At 45.5% G+C, this 12,968-nt stretch overlaps 1 protein-coding gene and 1 long non-coding RNA gene across 6 annotated transcripts in view; one reads left to right on the plus strand and one right to left on the minus strand.

Annotated features, from left to right (window-relative positions):
* Nucleotides 1-2: 2 nt before the first annotated feature.
* Nucleotides 3-12,968, plus strand: part of LYAR (Ly1 antibody reactive) — a 17,863-nt gene continuing 4,897 nt past the window's right edge. Inside the window, exons 1-6 of one of the 3 annotated variants that reach the window (XM_059380794.1) lie at nt 3-160; nt 2,894-2,947; nt 5,610-5,783; nt 7,007-7,121; nt 10,290-10,397; nt 10,510-10,593. In XM_059380794.1, the coding sequence (XP_059236777.1) occupies nt 5,662-5,783; nt 7,007-7,121; nt 10,290-10,397; nt 10,510-10,593 (429 nt within the window). In that variant the 5' untranslated portion in view covers nt 3-160; nt 2,894-2,947; nt 5,610-5,661. Of the gene's footprint in view, nt 161-2,893; nt 2,948-3,041; nt 3,141-5,609; nt 5,784-7,006; nt 7,122-10,289; nt 10,398-10,509; nt 10,594-12,968 lie in introns of those variants that run through there. The other 2 variants (XM_059380785.1, XM_059380805.1) reach the window with 2 other exon arrangements.
* LOC132004401 (uncharacterized) overlaps nt 3,051-12,968 on the minus strand; it is a 25,422-nt gene continuing 15,504 nt past the window's right edge. The window contains exons 3-4 of one of the 3 annotated variants that reach the window (XR_009400509.1): nt 6,341-6,444; nt 3,051-3,127 (exon numbers count right to left, since the gene is read on the minus strand). This is a non-coding gene — a long non-coding RNA (uncharacterized LOC132004401). Of the gene's footprint in view, nt 3,128-5,770; nt 5,857-6,340; nt 6,445-12,968 lie in introns of those variants that run through there. The other 2 variants (XR_009400508.1, XR_009400507.1) reach the window with 2 other exon arrangements.

The following is a 12,968-nucleotide window of genomic DNA, read 5'->3' on the forward strand; positions in this document are numbered from 1 at the left end:
GCCGGGAGGCGGCCGCGGCGCGCAGGCGCGGGGGGCGGCCCCGAAGCGGGTTCTGCGCCCGGGCTTTCTGGAGGGAGGTGGCTGCGGCGCTGCACGGGCGGCGGCGTTTCCACGTGCTCTTTACGGCCGGTTGAAACCGTTGGCGGGCGCTGGCTGAGAGGTGAGGGGCGGAGGCCCTGAGGTCTGACCCGGGGCCTGGGGACGCTGGGGCTCCGGGGCGGGCGGTGTGGCCGCTGCCTGCGTTTCCCCCATTAGAGCCGCTCCTCGGACTTCCCCACGGAAGGAGGAGGCAGCGCATTCAGATCCCGCTCGTGCTCTCGGGCAGTGGAGGGACCCCTGGATTTAGGATAACCGATTCGTCCGGGTTTTCAGGCGGAAAAGGCCCTCGTGTCAGGAACCCCTTCTGTCCAGGGTGACCGCGGGTCGGGGGCAAGGCTGTCATCTTCCATGAGGCCTGGGGAGATCTGTCCCTAAGGAGGAGGCTTTAGGGCACAGTGCTGGAGACCACCGACTTAGGGCCGCTGTTTATAACTGCCTGGAAGTCCAGGTTTGCCACTAACTGGCTGTGTGACTTTCTGCAAGTTACTTACTCGTTTTTGTGACTCTGTGCCTTGGTGTCTCAAAAGGACATCCTACAGAACCTAACTCAGAGTAGTGCTGCAAGAAGTACATGAGCAGAAATGTATTAATCACCTAGGACAGGGCTTGGCACCTGGACCGGGGAAGGTCTGGATTTTCTGCAGCACCTACCTCTGGGGAGACAGGCGGGGTGTACTTGCAAGGCTGACTTCCCTACAGAGAGCTCGCTTGGGACTCCCACAGCAACCCCCAGGCCCTCAGTGCCCAGCATTGTGTCTGACACGTGGCCGACTTCCACAGCTGCTAACACCCGCGAAGGAATGCTGGTGATGCAGTGCATGGGGAGGTGGAGAGACAAGGCTCAACTTTGGCCGGCCTCCCTGTGCTTATGTGTTAAGTGGAGTTAGAGGTACCAGCCTCACCGGGTGAGCACGCATGGAGAACATCCTCAGCCCCACACAGGGGCTTAGGCAAGATGGTGGACAGTGTGTACTCTTCTGTCCTTCCCTTGTCCCATACTCTTGGTTTCTTGGAATTCTACCCCTGGAAGGTACTCTTGGCCCCTTGTTTCACAGATGGGAGAACTTGAATTTCAGAGGGGACAGTGGCTTGTTGGAGGTCACAGGGCTCACTGGGGATTGTGCTGACATTGCCAGCCTGGCCCCCGAGGTGGGCTCTTTTGGCAGTGGCCGTGGGGTCTGGGTCTGTGCAAACATGTCTGTGAGAGAATGTTTTAAGAGTAGTGACTGTAGTTTTGTGTAAAAATAAACAATATAAAAATGTAGAGGCAGGAAGGTTTAAAGAGAACTCGAAATCCCAATTCTAGAACTAAACATGAAGTCTTTGTATCGGGGAACAGGGTGGCAGAGTAGGTCCCCATGGGACAGGGACCCAGAGGAGATGAGTGATTTTATGAAGCTAGTCATGTTTAAAGAGACATGGGTTTAGCAGGGAATCAGGTGCAATAGCATTGATAGGGAAATTAATAGGTCATAAGAAATTCTACCATTGGGTAAGGATGAATCTTTCCTATCTCTTATTTTCCACACAGTGCTCTAAGATAGGTATTAGACCCATTTTATAGGTGAACAGAATCTGGAAAGTTAAGGTAGCCTGAGGTCATTTTTCATTGGCAGGTGCAGGTTCCCTCTCAGATCTCTGGCCCTGAGTCGCCAGAACATTCAACAGAACTGGGCCACCATCCTGATAAGAGGAGCCTGAGGTGCCCCACGTCCCTCACAAGTTCCCAGCCCCTGTTGTTGCCATCTGTTTCCCTCAACTCAGCCTCATTTTCCATCACCTGAGATCTTCAGCTGTGACATGGGTGGTATCCTTGCTCAGTGTGTGTGGACCTTCAGAATCCTCACAGTGTAAAATGGAAGGTCACTGTAGAGCCTTGTTGTTGTTGTTCTTATTCTTGTTTTTCTTTTGGGATGAGGGTCTCAGGGTCCCACATGCTGAATAATGGCCTAGGAAATGGCCACAAACATGACAAGTCAAGATAACAAGGCAGGACAGAAGCTTGGGCTTGTCACAGGCCACCTGTGCCATTCCCTGTGTCTCCAGACTAATGACTTAACCTCTCCGAGCCTCCGTTTTCTCTTACAGATGCCGAGGTGGTGGCATGATCATACCTGTTCTGGAGGTGTTGGGTGCAGTTCTGATTGTTAGTGTGAAATGGCTTTATGGAGAGCTGATTATTGTATTCTGTAATTCATCTTCTTTTTCTTGGGTTATGACCTCTTCTGAGAGCTCAGTAAGTTGACCAAACAGATGACTAGAGACCTGGAAGCTCACATAGTGACTGGTCTCCTTTGGGGAAGGCTCCCAGGTGTATCTGGATCCCAGTGCACCCTGGGCATTGACCAAAGGTCTGCCAAAATGAATTAGAGTGACTTACGGGGGGTGAGAACCCGAGTATGCTCTTGACTGGTCCACAAACACTTGCTTTCTCTTTTCATGTGTCCACATCTCTAGAAGGAAGAGCACATAGAATCTCTGTGGCTGTATTGGGACCTGGCCTTGTGCACAGAGAGTTGGGGAGCCAGGGAAGGAAAATGGGGATCCTTATTTAGGCTCAACCCCATAAAAAATGCCATTGTGTCTTTACACTTGGGACTACAGGTTGAAATACATAATATCTAAGCCCTGTGGAGAGAGTCTTAATGCAGCTTGTTCCCAGCTTTCCAAATGTCTGAAGTGTAAATGTCACAAATTTACCAAAAATATCCATTTGAAAGTTTATTAGAAGTCCTTTCGCGTTTACTTACTTTTGTGAAATCTGAGTAAGCATTTTTTTTTTTTTTTGTTCTAGGCAGTGCTTGCTATCTTCCATTAGAGGGACTGACTTTTCAGAAGGCGCCTTTTTGTAAGCTTGTAGCATTTATGCTTCTGCCTTTGTTGAGCCTGCTCTAAGACTTGGGCAACTCGGCCCACTGCATGGTGCCCCCCCCCACCCACACAGGTGTTTACTGCATACAGGAAAGGTGTTCAGATCTGAGGCTTGATCAAGGTGATTCTCGGCTAGTGCTGGGGTGTCCTCAGAGCTCTAAAAGGGAAGGGTAAGCTCCTTACAAACCTTATCTCATTAACAAGTGATTGGCTACACTGTCCCTGTTTGAGAACAAGTGTAAAAATGCACCGGTGGCTCTGGAGATTTGAGGCACTGAGAGACTGAGCTGTGACTTTCCCTGCAACCTACCCATTCTGCTTGACAACCCCCCAGCCCCCAATTTCTAGATGTGAACATCTGCCAAAAAGACCAAATGAAAAGGGTCGAAAGGGTAGTTTTCCAATGGGACATATGACCAAATTCTAATCCTCTTCTGAACTGATGTTTACTCGGTGTGTGACTAATCCCCAGAGAGATAATGTGTTTTGCACAGATATTCTGAGCATCTTTTTTGTCAACATCACTGGCTTCTTTCAGTTGATACGTTTTGTTTCCAGCTGACCTCCCCAGGTCTTTAATTCCTGACCTTCAGTGACAGGCTGAGTCTCCCAGTTGGATCTCAAAGTTTGCCGAAACCTTTTCCCCTGCTCTCGTCCCCTCTATTGAGAAACAGAATGGACCTTTGCAATGAAAGTCAGAAAGCTCTAGGCCATAGCTTAAGTTTGAGGGGGTATTTTTCATTGTTGGATTTCATAATGAAAGTATTTTTTAAATTTTCAGCAGATAATTTGGCTGGACGCAGCTGCTTGTACCGTGTGGTTACAAAGGCCATCCATTTCTTGGTGACTAACGATTTGCACTGGTGCTTACACAAAAGTGCCTCCATGGACTATTGAATAACGTGTTGGTTCTTGTTCTGGCCTTTGTTTTCCTCTTGTGAGGCCAAGCAGCCAATGATCTCATTGCCTGCCATTGAGCATCCATCTGCTACCTACAGAATGCCAGGGTTGCGGGGAGCAGGGTCCCAGTCCACTTGATGGCAGCTCCCTAGGACTTGTGACTGATGTCCAACGGGCAAGAGGCTTCCACCGGCATCTGCTGGGCCTTTGTAAACCCTGGGGTTGCAGCCAGGATGTACATTTCCATTCAAGGCTGAATGGAAGGGAACAGCCCTGAAACTTCCTTATATGTGACCTGACAGTGACCGAGAACATGGGAGTGGAAGAGTGGGTGATTTCATGCATGGAAATTCTCTTGTGAACCCTGTTGCTCATCTGTGAAGGATTTCTTTGTGAATCAGAGTGCACCAGTTTACTTGACCCTTACCCTTGCCTTATATAAAGTGGAAGAATATGCTGGGTCAAACAGTTGTCAGTGTTTTTGCTTTGAAATTTATAATGCAAAATAACAATATTCTTGGAGGATGTAGTGATTAAAAAACTATGTAGCCATGGAAAGTTACTGTGACTCCTGTAACACTTTTGGATGAATTTGTTTTGTTGAGCACGGTAGTGTCTGTGTGAAATCTGTAAATGGTAGTTATGTATTTGCAACAGACATACTAAATCTTGGGGCAGTGCTTGGGACCCCTGGGTCTGTGAATGCCCTCCAGTAATTCGGTGCCCAGCAGCTGGGACACCTTGATACATGGTTCCACTTCTTTATTGATCCAATAAGAAGCCACATGAAGGAGGCCCCTCCCTCACCTACTCCCTGTGCACTAAAACTGAGGGCACATCCTCAGAGCTAACACCTGTGGGTATGTAGTCACGCCTATATGAATGTTTTCTGTGTTTCAAGAAATGTTTACACCTCTTCATTTTCTAATCCCTCCTGAATTCCCCCCTCACTATGTTCCCCCCTCACTATGCTTGCCTAATACACTACATGCAAAGGCAGGTCCCCGGCTCTGGGTTCCCCTGCGCATCTTGCCATCAGTGTGGCCTGGCAAGGCAGTGCCTGTGGTCAGCCACAGCCTCACACCCAATCCAGATGGAAGCAAACCTGATCTCAGATGTGAGGCAACCATGACCATCTTCTCATCTGATTATTGTAAAGACGTGCCAACCAGTCACAAGTCCTAGGGAGCTGCCATCAAGTGGACTGGGACCCTGCTCCCCTGCATTCTGAATTTGGCAATTCATATCTAAAGGCATGGTGGGTGGGGGGGCAAGCAAGCTTTCCATTAGAAAATGTAAGACATTTTGCTTAATGTCCCTAAAACTTCTTCCTTGGAGCCAGCCTACCAAAATTAAATCCTGGGTCTGCTACTTTGTGACCTTGGAGAAGTAACTTAATCTCTCTGTTTCTATTCGCCATGTAAATTGTACACAGTAACAGTCCTTCCCTCCAGGGTTGCTGTGAGGATTAAGTAGGTTAAAATGTATAAAACTCTTAGAACAGGCCCTCACATGGTGAGCAAGCTTAACAAATGTCAACCACCCTTACTGTTAGTTATAACTTTACTTACATGCTGGTAGAGTTTTATGTAGTTCACTAATCAACTTCGATTCTGTTCTTTGTAGCTATTTTCATGTGAAATTATGGTTGAAAAGTGAGCTGTATGATTCTTTATTGGGAACAGAGGTTTCAGATTACAGTGATATTTATTTTTTCCTTTCTTCTAATTTTCTTTTAGGACTAGACTTCAAACCTAGCTTGTATAGAGAATACTAACCATTTAGCTAAAAATGGTATTTTTTACGTGCAATGCATGTGGTGAATCAGTGAAGAAAGTACAAGTAGAAAAGCATGTGGCTATTTGCAGAAACTGTGAATGCCTGTCTTGCATTGACTGCGGTAAAGATTTCTGGTAAGTTCTAAACAATTCTTGAAGATCATATTAAATGTCCAGACCAGTTTTAGAAGCCCTGGCCCCATGAAGCCTTAAGGAAAAAAAAAAAAAAAATAGAGGTAAGTTTGAGGAAAGAAATTAAGGGGAAAAAAGTGCTTTATGTCTTGTTTTCTAAGGACAGTCCAAAGAGAAGACAAGGGGGAAGGGGGGAGATGAGGATGTTTGGAGCATTTGGTCCATTGGTGGCACTCAGCGACACCTCCTTGCCACCGTTAGGAGACCCTGAGAGGTGAAAAGTAAGGCTTCAGGAGCACAGTGTGCTGGTCACGCTGAGGAGTGGGACTTATAAACCAGAAAAAGAGTTGACTCATTCACAGTGGGGGCCTGGGGAAGACTGGGCTCCCCCAGAAGTTCACGGGTGATGGTAGAGGTGAGCTTCTGGCCCCCTAGTGTGTCAGGTACTTCCACTGTGAGGGGTCTTGGGAAAGGTGAGGACTGGGGGTGGGCCCAGGACAGATCTCTGACTTGCTTTCCTACTTTTTCCTGAGGTGGGTCATTATTTGCAGATGGCTCACCTCAGTCTTCTGCTGAGTCCCCTTCAGCTTCATACAGTTTAAGTGCAAAGGCGGCTTTTGGTGCGTCGGCCTCAGTGTCCTCTGCGGCGTTTGGAAGCCATCTGCTAAAAATCCATTTTACTTTTATTTTAGAGCAGCGATTTTTTAAAAGTAGTTTTTGGAAACTGCTAAAGGTTTTGTTCATAACTAATGCTGGGAGGAAGCCTGATCTATAAAGCAGGTGAAAATTGGGTTGTTTCTCATTGGGGGACCTTGCCCCCAACCTGGTCCCAGACATTTACCCAAGGATCCTGCAGAGCTTCAGAATGATTGTAGGAGACAGAATCAAGTCTCGTTTGCCAGGACTCACAGATCTAGAACTTTTTAGTGATAAGATTCCACTATTTTACTCCAACTTTTAACTTACTCTATAATGAATTAGTGCTGACCTACTCTATACATACTTATGACCAAAAAAAAGAAAAAAAATTACTCCCTTTCAGTGGGAGACATCTGTATAAAAATGGGTAGGAAGTTTGGGGGTGGGCTTTATACTGAGCTATCTGGAGGAAGGAGGTGATAAGCATAGGAAAACTGGAGTGCAGGAGGTCTGAGCAGCTACAAGCATCAGATAGAGCCTCCAGTTGGAGAATCAATCTGAAGGTAGAACTTTCTATCACTTTGAAGGGGCGATGACTACAAAAACCATGTGAAGTGCATCAGTGAAGAACAGAAGTATGGTGGCAAAGGTTACGAAGGTAAAACCCACAAAGGCGATATTAAACAGCAGGCATGGATTCAGGTAAGGTCTTTCTAATTCATCAGGTAGCTTCTTCTGACGTTTTCCGTTTTCTCTGGAAGCCTAATAACAAGTGCATCATATATGCAGGCAAGACGCAGAAACATTGTCTTGGGACAGGTTGAGGTTGAACAACTAAATCATGACAAGACGTTCTTATTTCTCTGTTAATACAGTGCAATGTAATTTGTCTTTGATCCCATTTTTTGCAGACTTCTTGCAAAAAAGGGTTTTAGAATTCTATTTTTCCCTTGGCTATTGGACTAAATGGATGCTTTCTAATCTTTATCTGCTTCTGGTGATAATTCAGCTCTTGTCAATCAAACCATGTTGTAATCTGCCATATCTATCAGTCACCAGAATCGAGCAAAATAAAGATATTTTCATAAATATAAGGAGTTTCCCATTTAAATAAAATGGAAACATGCATAGTAAAAATGGCAAACACAGCAAAATCCCTAATTGGCCGAGAGGTACAGCTTCCAGAATGGTACCCCCCGTTTACAGAATGGATAGCAGGAAGGATTCAGAATAGAAGGTAGGATAAAGAAAAGATAAATGCCGTCTTTATGGAAATTCTCTGTTCTCCTAGAAACCAAACAAATAATAGTTAGCTCTCTTTGGTGTTAGAGTTTAAATGTGAGTTTTCAGACTTCTGGGAGGGAAAATCCTCCATTCACAAAGGACTAACTCAGTGCCCAATGCAGACTAAGAAGCCAGTGAAACTCCTTTTTTTAACAAAGATATTTAGGCCGGAGACCATCAGGCTCACTTTTGGGCTCATACTGAATCTTGATTCCCCCTCAAGAAACAAAAAAGACATTCTAGGCCCCGAGTTTGCGGTACCTGGGTGGAGGAGTTCCTTTGTGTCTAGAAGGAAATCTTCTGAAGGCAGGGTCTGCAGACTGCAGCCTGCTGGTTTACATGTTGTCTGTTGTTACCTAGAGCTACCAGGGCAGCGCTGAGTAGTTGGGACAGAAACCGGATGGTCCACAAAGCCTAAAATCTTGACTACCTGGCCCTTCACAGAAAAGGTTTGCTGGGCCTGCTGTAAACTGTCAGACTTCAGTAGCACTGTCCCTGGATTCTAGATCAAGAGCTGTCCGCCAGCTTCCGTCCTGGTCCACCTGCCCACTAGTCATCGGATTCCTCCCTGAGCCCCTAGCTGGCTGTGTGAACAGATGAATGAGTGTACTGGGAGAATGAATGAGCTGTCTGTGACCTCTCTGACAGCTGGACTCAGGGCGGGGCGGGGGGGTGTTGCACTTTTTAAAAAAATCCTTAAACCCTTCAGTTTTAAAGACAGAATTTTGGAATCCCGTCAGTATTAATGTTCTTGGAGCATCCTTCTAGAGGTCTCTGTGCTCACACACAGAGTGGATAGATGGCTCAGGGAGAGAGTGCCTGCTTGCTGGGATCACAGTGTTTTCCTCCGAGCTTTGTCCCCAGTGCCCTGTTCTCTTGTGACACTACATGGCCAGTGCCCAGCCAGCTTGACTTCTTCCTATTCCACCTTGTGTCATTGTCTTGATTGGTTTCTCTGCCTGAGGGCCTAGAAAATCTATGTCTCATCCTCCTCTTTGTCTCCTGTACCCATTTTTCTCCTGTACCCAGCTTTCTTTCCTAATGCAAGGACATTATCCTGCATTATGCTGTGTTGATTTGTCCTGTTGGCTCATGAGTGACCATCTTTCTTGTGTGCTATCATTGCTCTCATTTGAATAGCTATCTTTTTCCTCTGCCTTCACTGAGATTGCCATAAGCATTTTCCTAGGGCAGTAATTTAATTTTCATCCCTGTTCTTTTCTTGCCATTTCAGATTTATTTATTAGATCTAGACAATCGCTTGTTGTCTTGGTCCTCAGGTAATTTCCTAGTCTGTAATAGCCATTTTTGTCTCAGTCTTTGGATCACTTTTGGCTTTTTTTTTTTCCAAGTTTCTAGAAAATTATAAGTTACATAAGACCTAACATTGACCACCTTAACCCTTTTTAAGTACACAGTTAAGTACATTTCACACTGCTGTGCAACCAGCACCACTGTCCATCTCTAGAATGTTTTCATCTTCCCAAACTGAAACTCTGGTCCTGTCAAACACTAACTCTTCATGTCCCCTCCTCCCCCAGCCCCTGACAACTACCATTCTGCTTTCTCTCTCTCTCAATCTGACTACTCTAGGGACTTCGTACACTGTTTGCCCTTTGGCTCTTGCTGACATGGCCACCCTTATGCCAGTGCCATGCATTTGTGATTACTCTAGCTTTATGATGGGCTTGGAAATCAGAAAGCATGAGACCTCTAGCTTTTTCTTTTTCAAGACTATTGTAGCTATTTGTGTCCCTTCAGATTCCATGTGAATTTTAGGGTGGAGTTTTCTATTTCTGCAAAAAAACCCCCCACAAATGTCAATTGGATTTTCATAGGCTTGTATCTGAACCTATACCTCACTTTGGTTGGTAATGCCATCTTAATATTAAGTCTTTCAACCCGCAACACAATGTCTTTCCATTTATTTGTGACTTTTTTCTTTTTCTTTTTTAAATCATTTTTTTAAGTTTTATTTTTTAAGAAATCTGCACATCCAGCATGGGGCTTGAACTCACAACCCTGAGATCAAGAGTCACACGTTCCTCCTACTGAGCCAGCCAGGAATCCCTGTTTGTGTCTTGTTTAGATTTTTTCAGTGATGTTCATAGTTTTCAGCATATGTCTTTCCCCTCCTTAATGATTAAATTTATTTCACTCTTTTTGTTGCTGTTGTAAATGGGCTTAATTTCTTGATTTCATTCTCTCAGTGTCTATTAGTATATAGAAATCTAGAACTTAATTTTCAAGTGTGGATTTTGCATCCTGTGACTGCTGAATTTATTAGTTCTAATGGGATTTTATTTTTAATAGAATCTTTAGGGCATTCTGCACATTAAGACAGATCATTTATGAAGAACTGATTTTAATTCTTTCTAATTTGGATGCTTTTATTTCTTTTTCTTGCCTAATTGCTCCGGTTAGGACTTTTAGTACTGTGGTGAATTTATAAGCATAGACATGAATATAAAATCTAGCCTTGGGATGAGAAACCTCTAGCCATGGGAAAGTGTACTTAATTTGGCTTTCATGAAACTCCTGTGCCAGTTGTTTATTACTTTTGCTTTATCTTCCCTTTTTTTGTAGAAAATTAATGAATTAATAAAAAGACCCAATGTCAGCCCCAAAGTGAGAGAACTTTTAGAGCAAATTAGTGGTTTTGACAACGTTCCCAGGAAAAAGGCAAAATTTCAGGTATGGATTTGCTGAGTGGAGGGGATGTGTGGCCCACTGGTAACTGAGCATGCATGTACCTGTCAAAATGGAACAAGTGGTTTTTTTTCCTCCTTCTTTTTGTTCCTTATAGAATTGGATGAAGAACAGTTTAAAAGTTCATAATGAATCTATTCTGGAACAGGTGTGGAATATCTTTTCTGAAGCTTCCAGCAATGTAAGTCAGATCTAATTTTAGATTTGCAGTGTGGCAAAAGTGATTAGTAATAATGAAATGGGAATGTCTTATTTTTGGAGGTCAAGACAGCCTTCTTTTTCAGAGAGCCTCTTTGTGCCTTCATTTATGGGAAAGAATAAACTGAATGCACTGCAGAGAAGATTTCCTTATTGTGCAGAGAAAGTTATTTAATCCCAATGTTCGATAATGGTAGCAGCTAACATTTCCTTAGAAATTAGGCAGTGGGATGTACTGGAAAGAGCAGGAGCTTTGGGTGTCTGACAGACCTGGTTTGAATCCCTGCTGTGCTGTTGGCCAAATGTTTGATCTTGGGCACTTTATTTAACCTCTCTGAACCTCAGTTTCCTTATCTTAAAGAAAAGTGGATAGTCCTGTTCATGTCTTTATTCAGTACTTGGTGAGTGCCTAATCTGTGGCAGGCCCTGAACAAAAATGTGTAATATGTCAGGTGGCGACAGTGCCATGAAGAGAATAAACAGTGAGGACATGGGCGTGACCAGGGGTTCTTATGGGGAGGGGTTCCCAGAAGGCCCCGTACATGGATTAAAGCAGCTGAGACTATGGAAGCTCCCCTTTTTGCAGGTGCTGGTGTGGAGTGGGCATCTGCTGAGCCTCTGTCTCCTTCCCCTGCAGAGTGGGCACCTGCTTGCTGTAACTCAGCCTCCTAGCAGGTTCCATGTGAGAGACCCCCAGATGTGGACTCCGTGCAGAGAGTCTTGGTTTGATATCATGTGGCCATCTTACTGGTGACATTGTTCATTTAAACTTTTTTCCTCATTAATTCACCTTCACTTTGTTCCGACTTGGAGCTTATATCCCATTTGGAGACTTACATCATTAGTAGTTTGAAAAACAGCAGTGAGCTTTTCTGACTGTGTTTTATTCTATTCACGTTGGCAGGAGCTGACGGACTTATGTAGAGTAGTTTGGGCAATACCTTGGGATAACGATGAAACTGTCCTGGCATTTGACTCTTTCAGAACATACAAATTGGGCCTTTGGAATCTTAGAACTAGTCACATGTGTGCCATCCTTGCACAGGGCTGTGCTAATCTCTGCATTATCCCAGTTGTGGTATGTGTGCTGCCGAAGTGGGGGCTGTCACCAGTCATTTAATTAGCATTTCTGAGGCACCTTCTTTGTAAAGGTTATTTCCATGATTTTTAAGTAAGAATCGAAGATGTGGAATCACTTAGGTCACTGCAGAGTTTAGGAAAAATGTCTTTTCTGATTGCCCTTTTGAAACTGAACATATTAAGTAAAAGAATAATCAGTACGCAGCTCATGGAAACTGAGCTCTGTAAGACATGGCTTGTTGCTGCTTTGCCTCTGGTGTTGATCCAGCCAGCCAGAGGCCCTAAGTTCTCGTCTAATGGGATGCTTCCTCTGCCCCAGCAGAGCAGGCCTGGTCCCTATGCAGGCAGCTGTAATCAGGACAATGTCCTGCCCTCAGAGAGCTGTGTTCCAGTGTGGGACAGATAACTATGTACAGGGGTAAGCCAGAACACCACAACGGGGCGTGGGAAATACAAAGAGGAAATGGAAGGCGGGAGGAGGGGTGCAGAGTGGGAGGGGCTCTGTTTGGAAAAAGGGTCAACGAAGGTGTCACTGAAGAGAGCGCATTTAGAGAGAGTGGAATGAAGTAGAAAGAAGATGGGGAATGGCTTTGTTCACTCATTACCAAGTGGCTGCAAGATGGGGTGACTGTCTCCCCCTCTAGGTGCAGAGGGGAGACAGCAGCTGGAGACATGGTCTGTACTGGGCAGAAGGCAGGCTTAGGTTTGTGGCTTTCAGTGGTCATACAGTGCCTGACTAAGATAGAAAATGAAACTGTAGGCCAGGAGTGAAGTGGCTTTGTCCCTTCTTCCTCCTGAGTCTGCTTCTGAGCTCATTTCCTGCCCTTCTGCCATGTGCCTGGTCTGGCTGATTTGAGCTGCTGGGGAAATGGCAGCTGGTCAATTTACCATTCCTCTCCCAGGGGCTGTGCTCTCAGCCAGGGCTGAGCACTGAATGAGGCGTGAGGCAAAGCCAGTCCTTTTTTCAGCTCATTTTGGGGGTTAGGAGTTCCCTCCTGAGACCCAGGCTCCCAAAGGAGGAAGACTGGAGGTGACTTGGCCTGTCACCTGGTTGGTACCTAATGAAGATGGCGCCCCTGTTGGGTGAGGAGTCCAGGGTTCCCAGAGCAGTTCAGGACATTTCTGGGGCCATCTCCTGCGAAAGGGCTATCGTGGAGACCAGCAGATTTTCAGGGGTGGGGCAGTGGGCAGTGGGACTCATTCTGCTAGAGTCTGTTCTCAGTCGGATCTGTGTGCTGGCTTGAATGAGGCAGTGCAGCAGCCGGACGTTTATCTTCC

This window comes from Mustela nigripes, chromosome 1 (assembly GCF_022355385.1).
Source record: "Mustela nigripes isolate SB6536 chromosome 1, MUSNIG.SB6536, whole genome shotgun sequence".
Classification (NCBI taxonomy): domain Eukaryota; kingdom Metazoa; phylum Chordata; class Mammalia; order Carnivora; family Mustelidae; genus Mustela; species Mustela nigripes.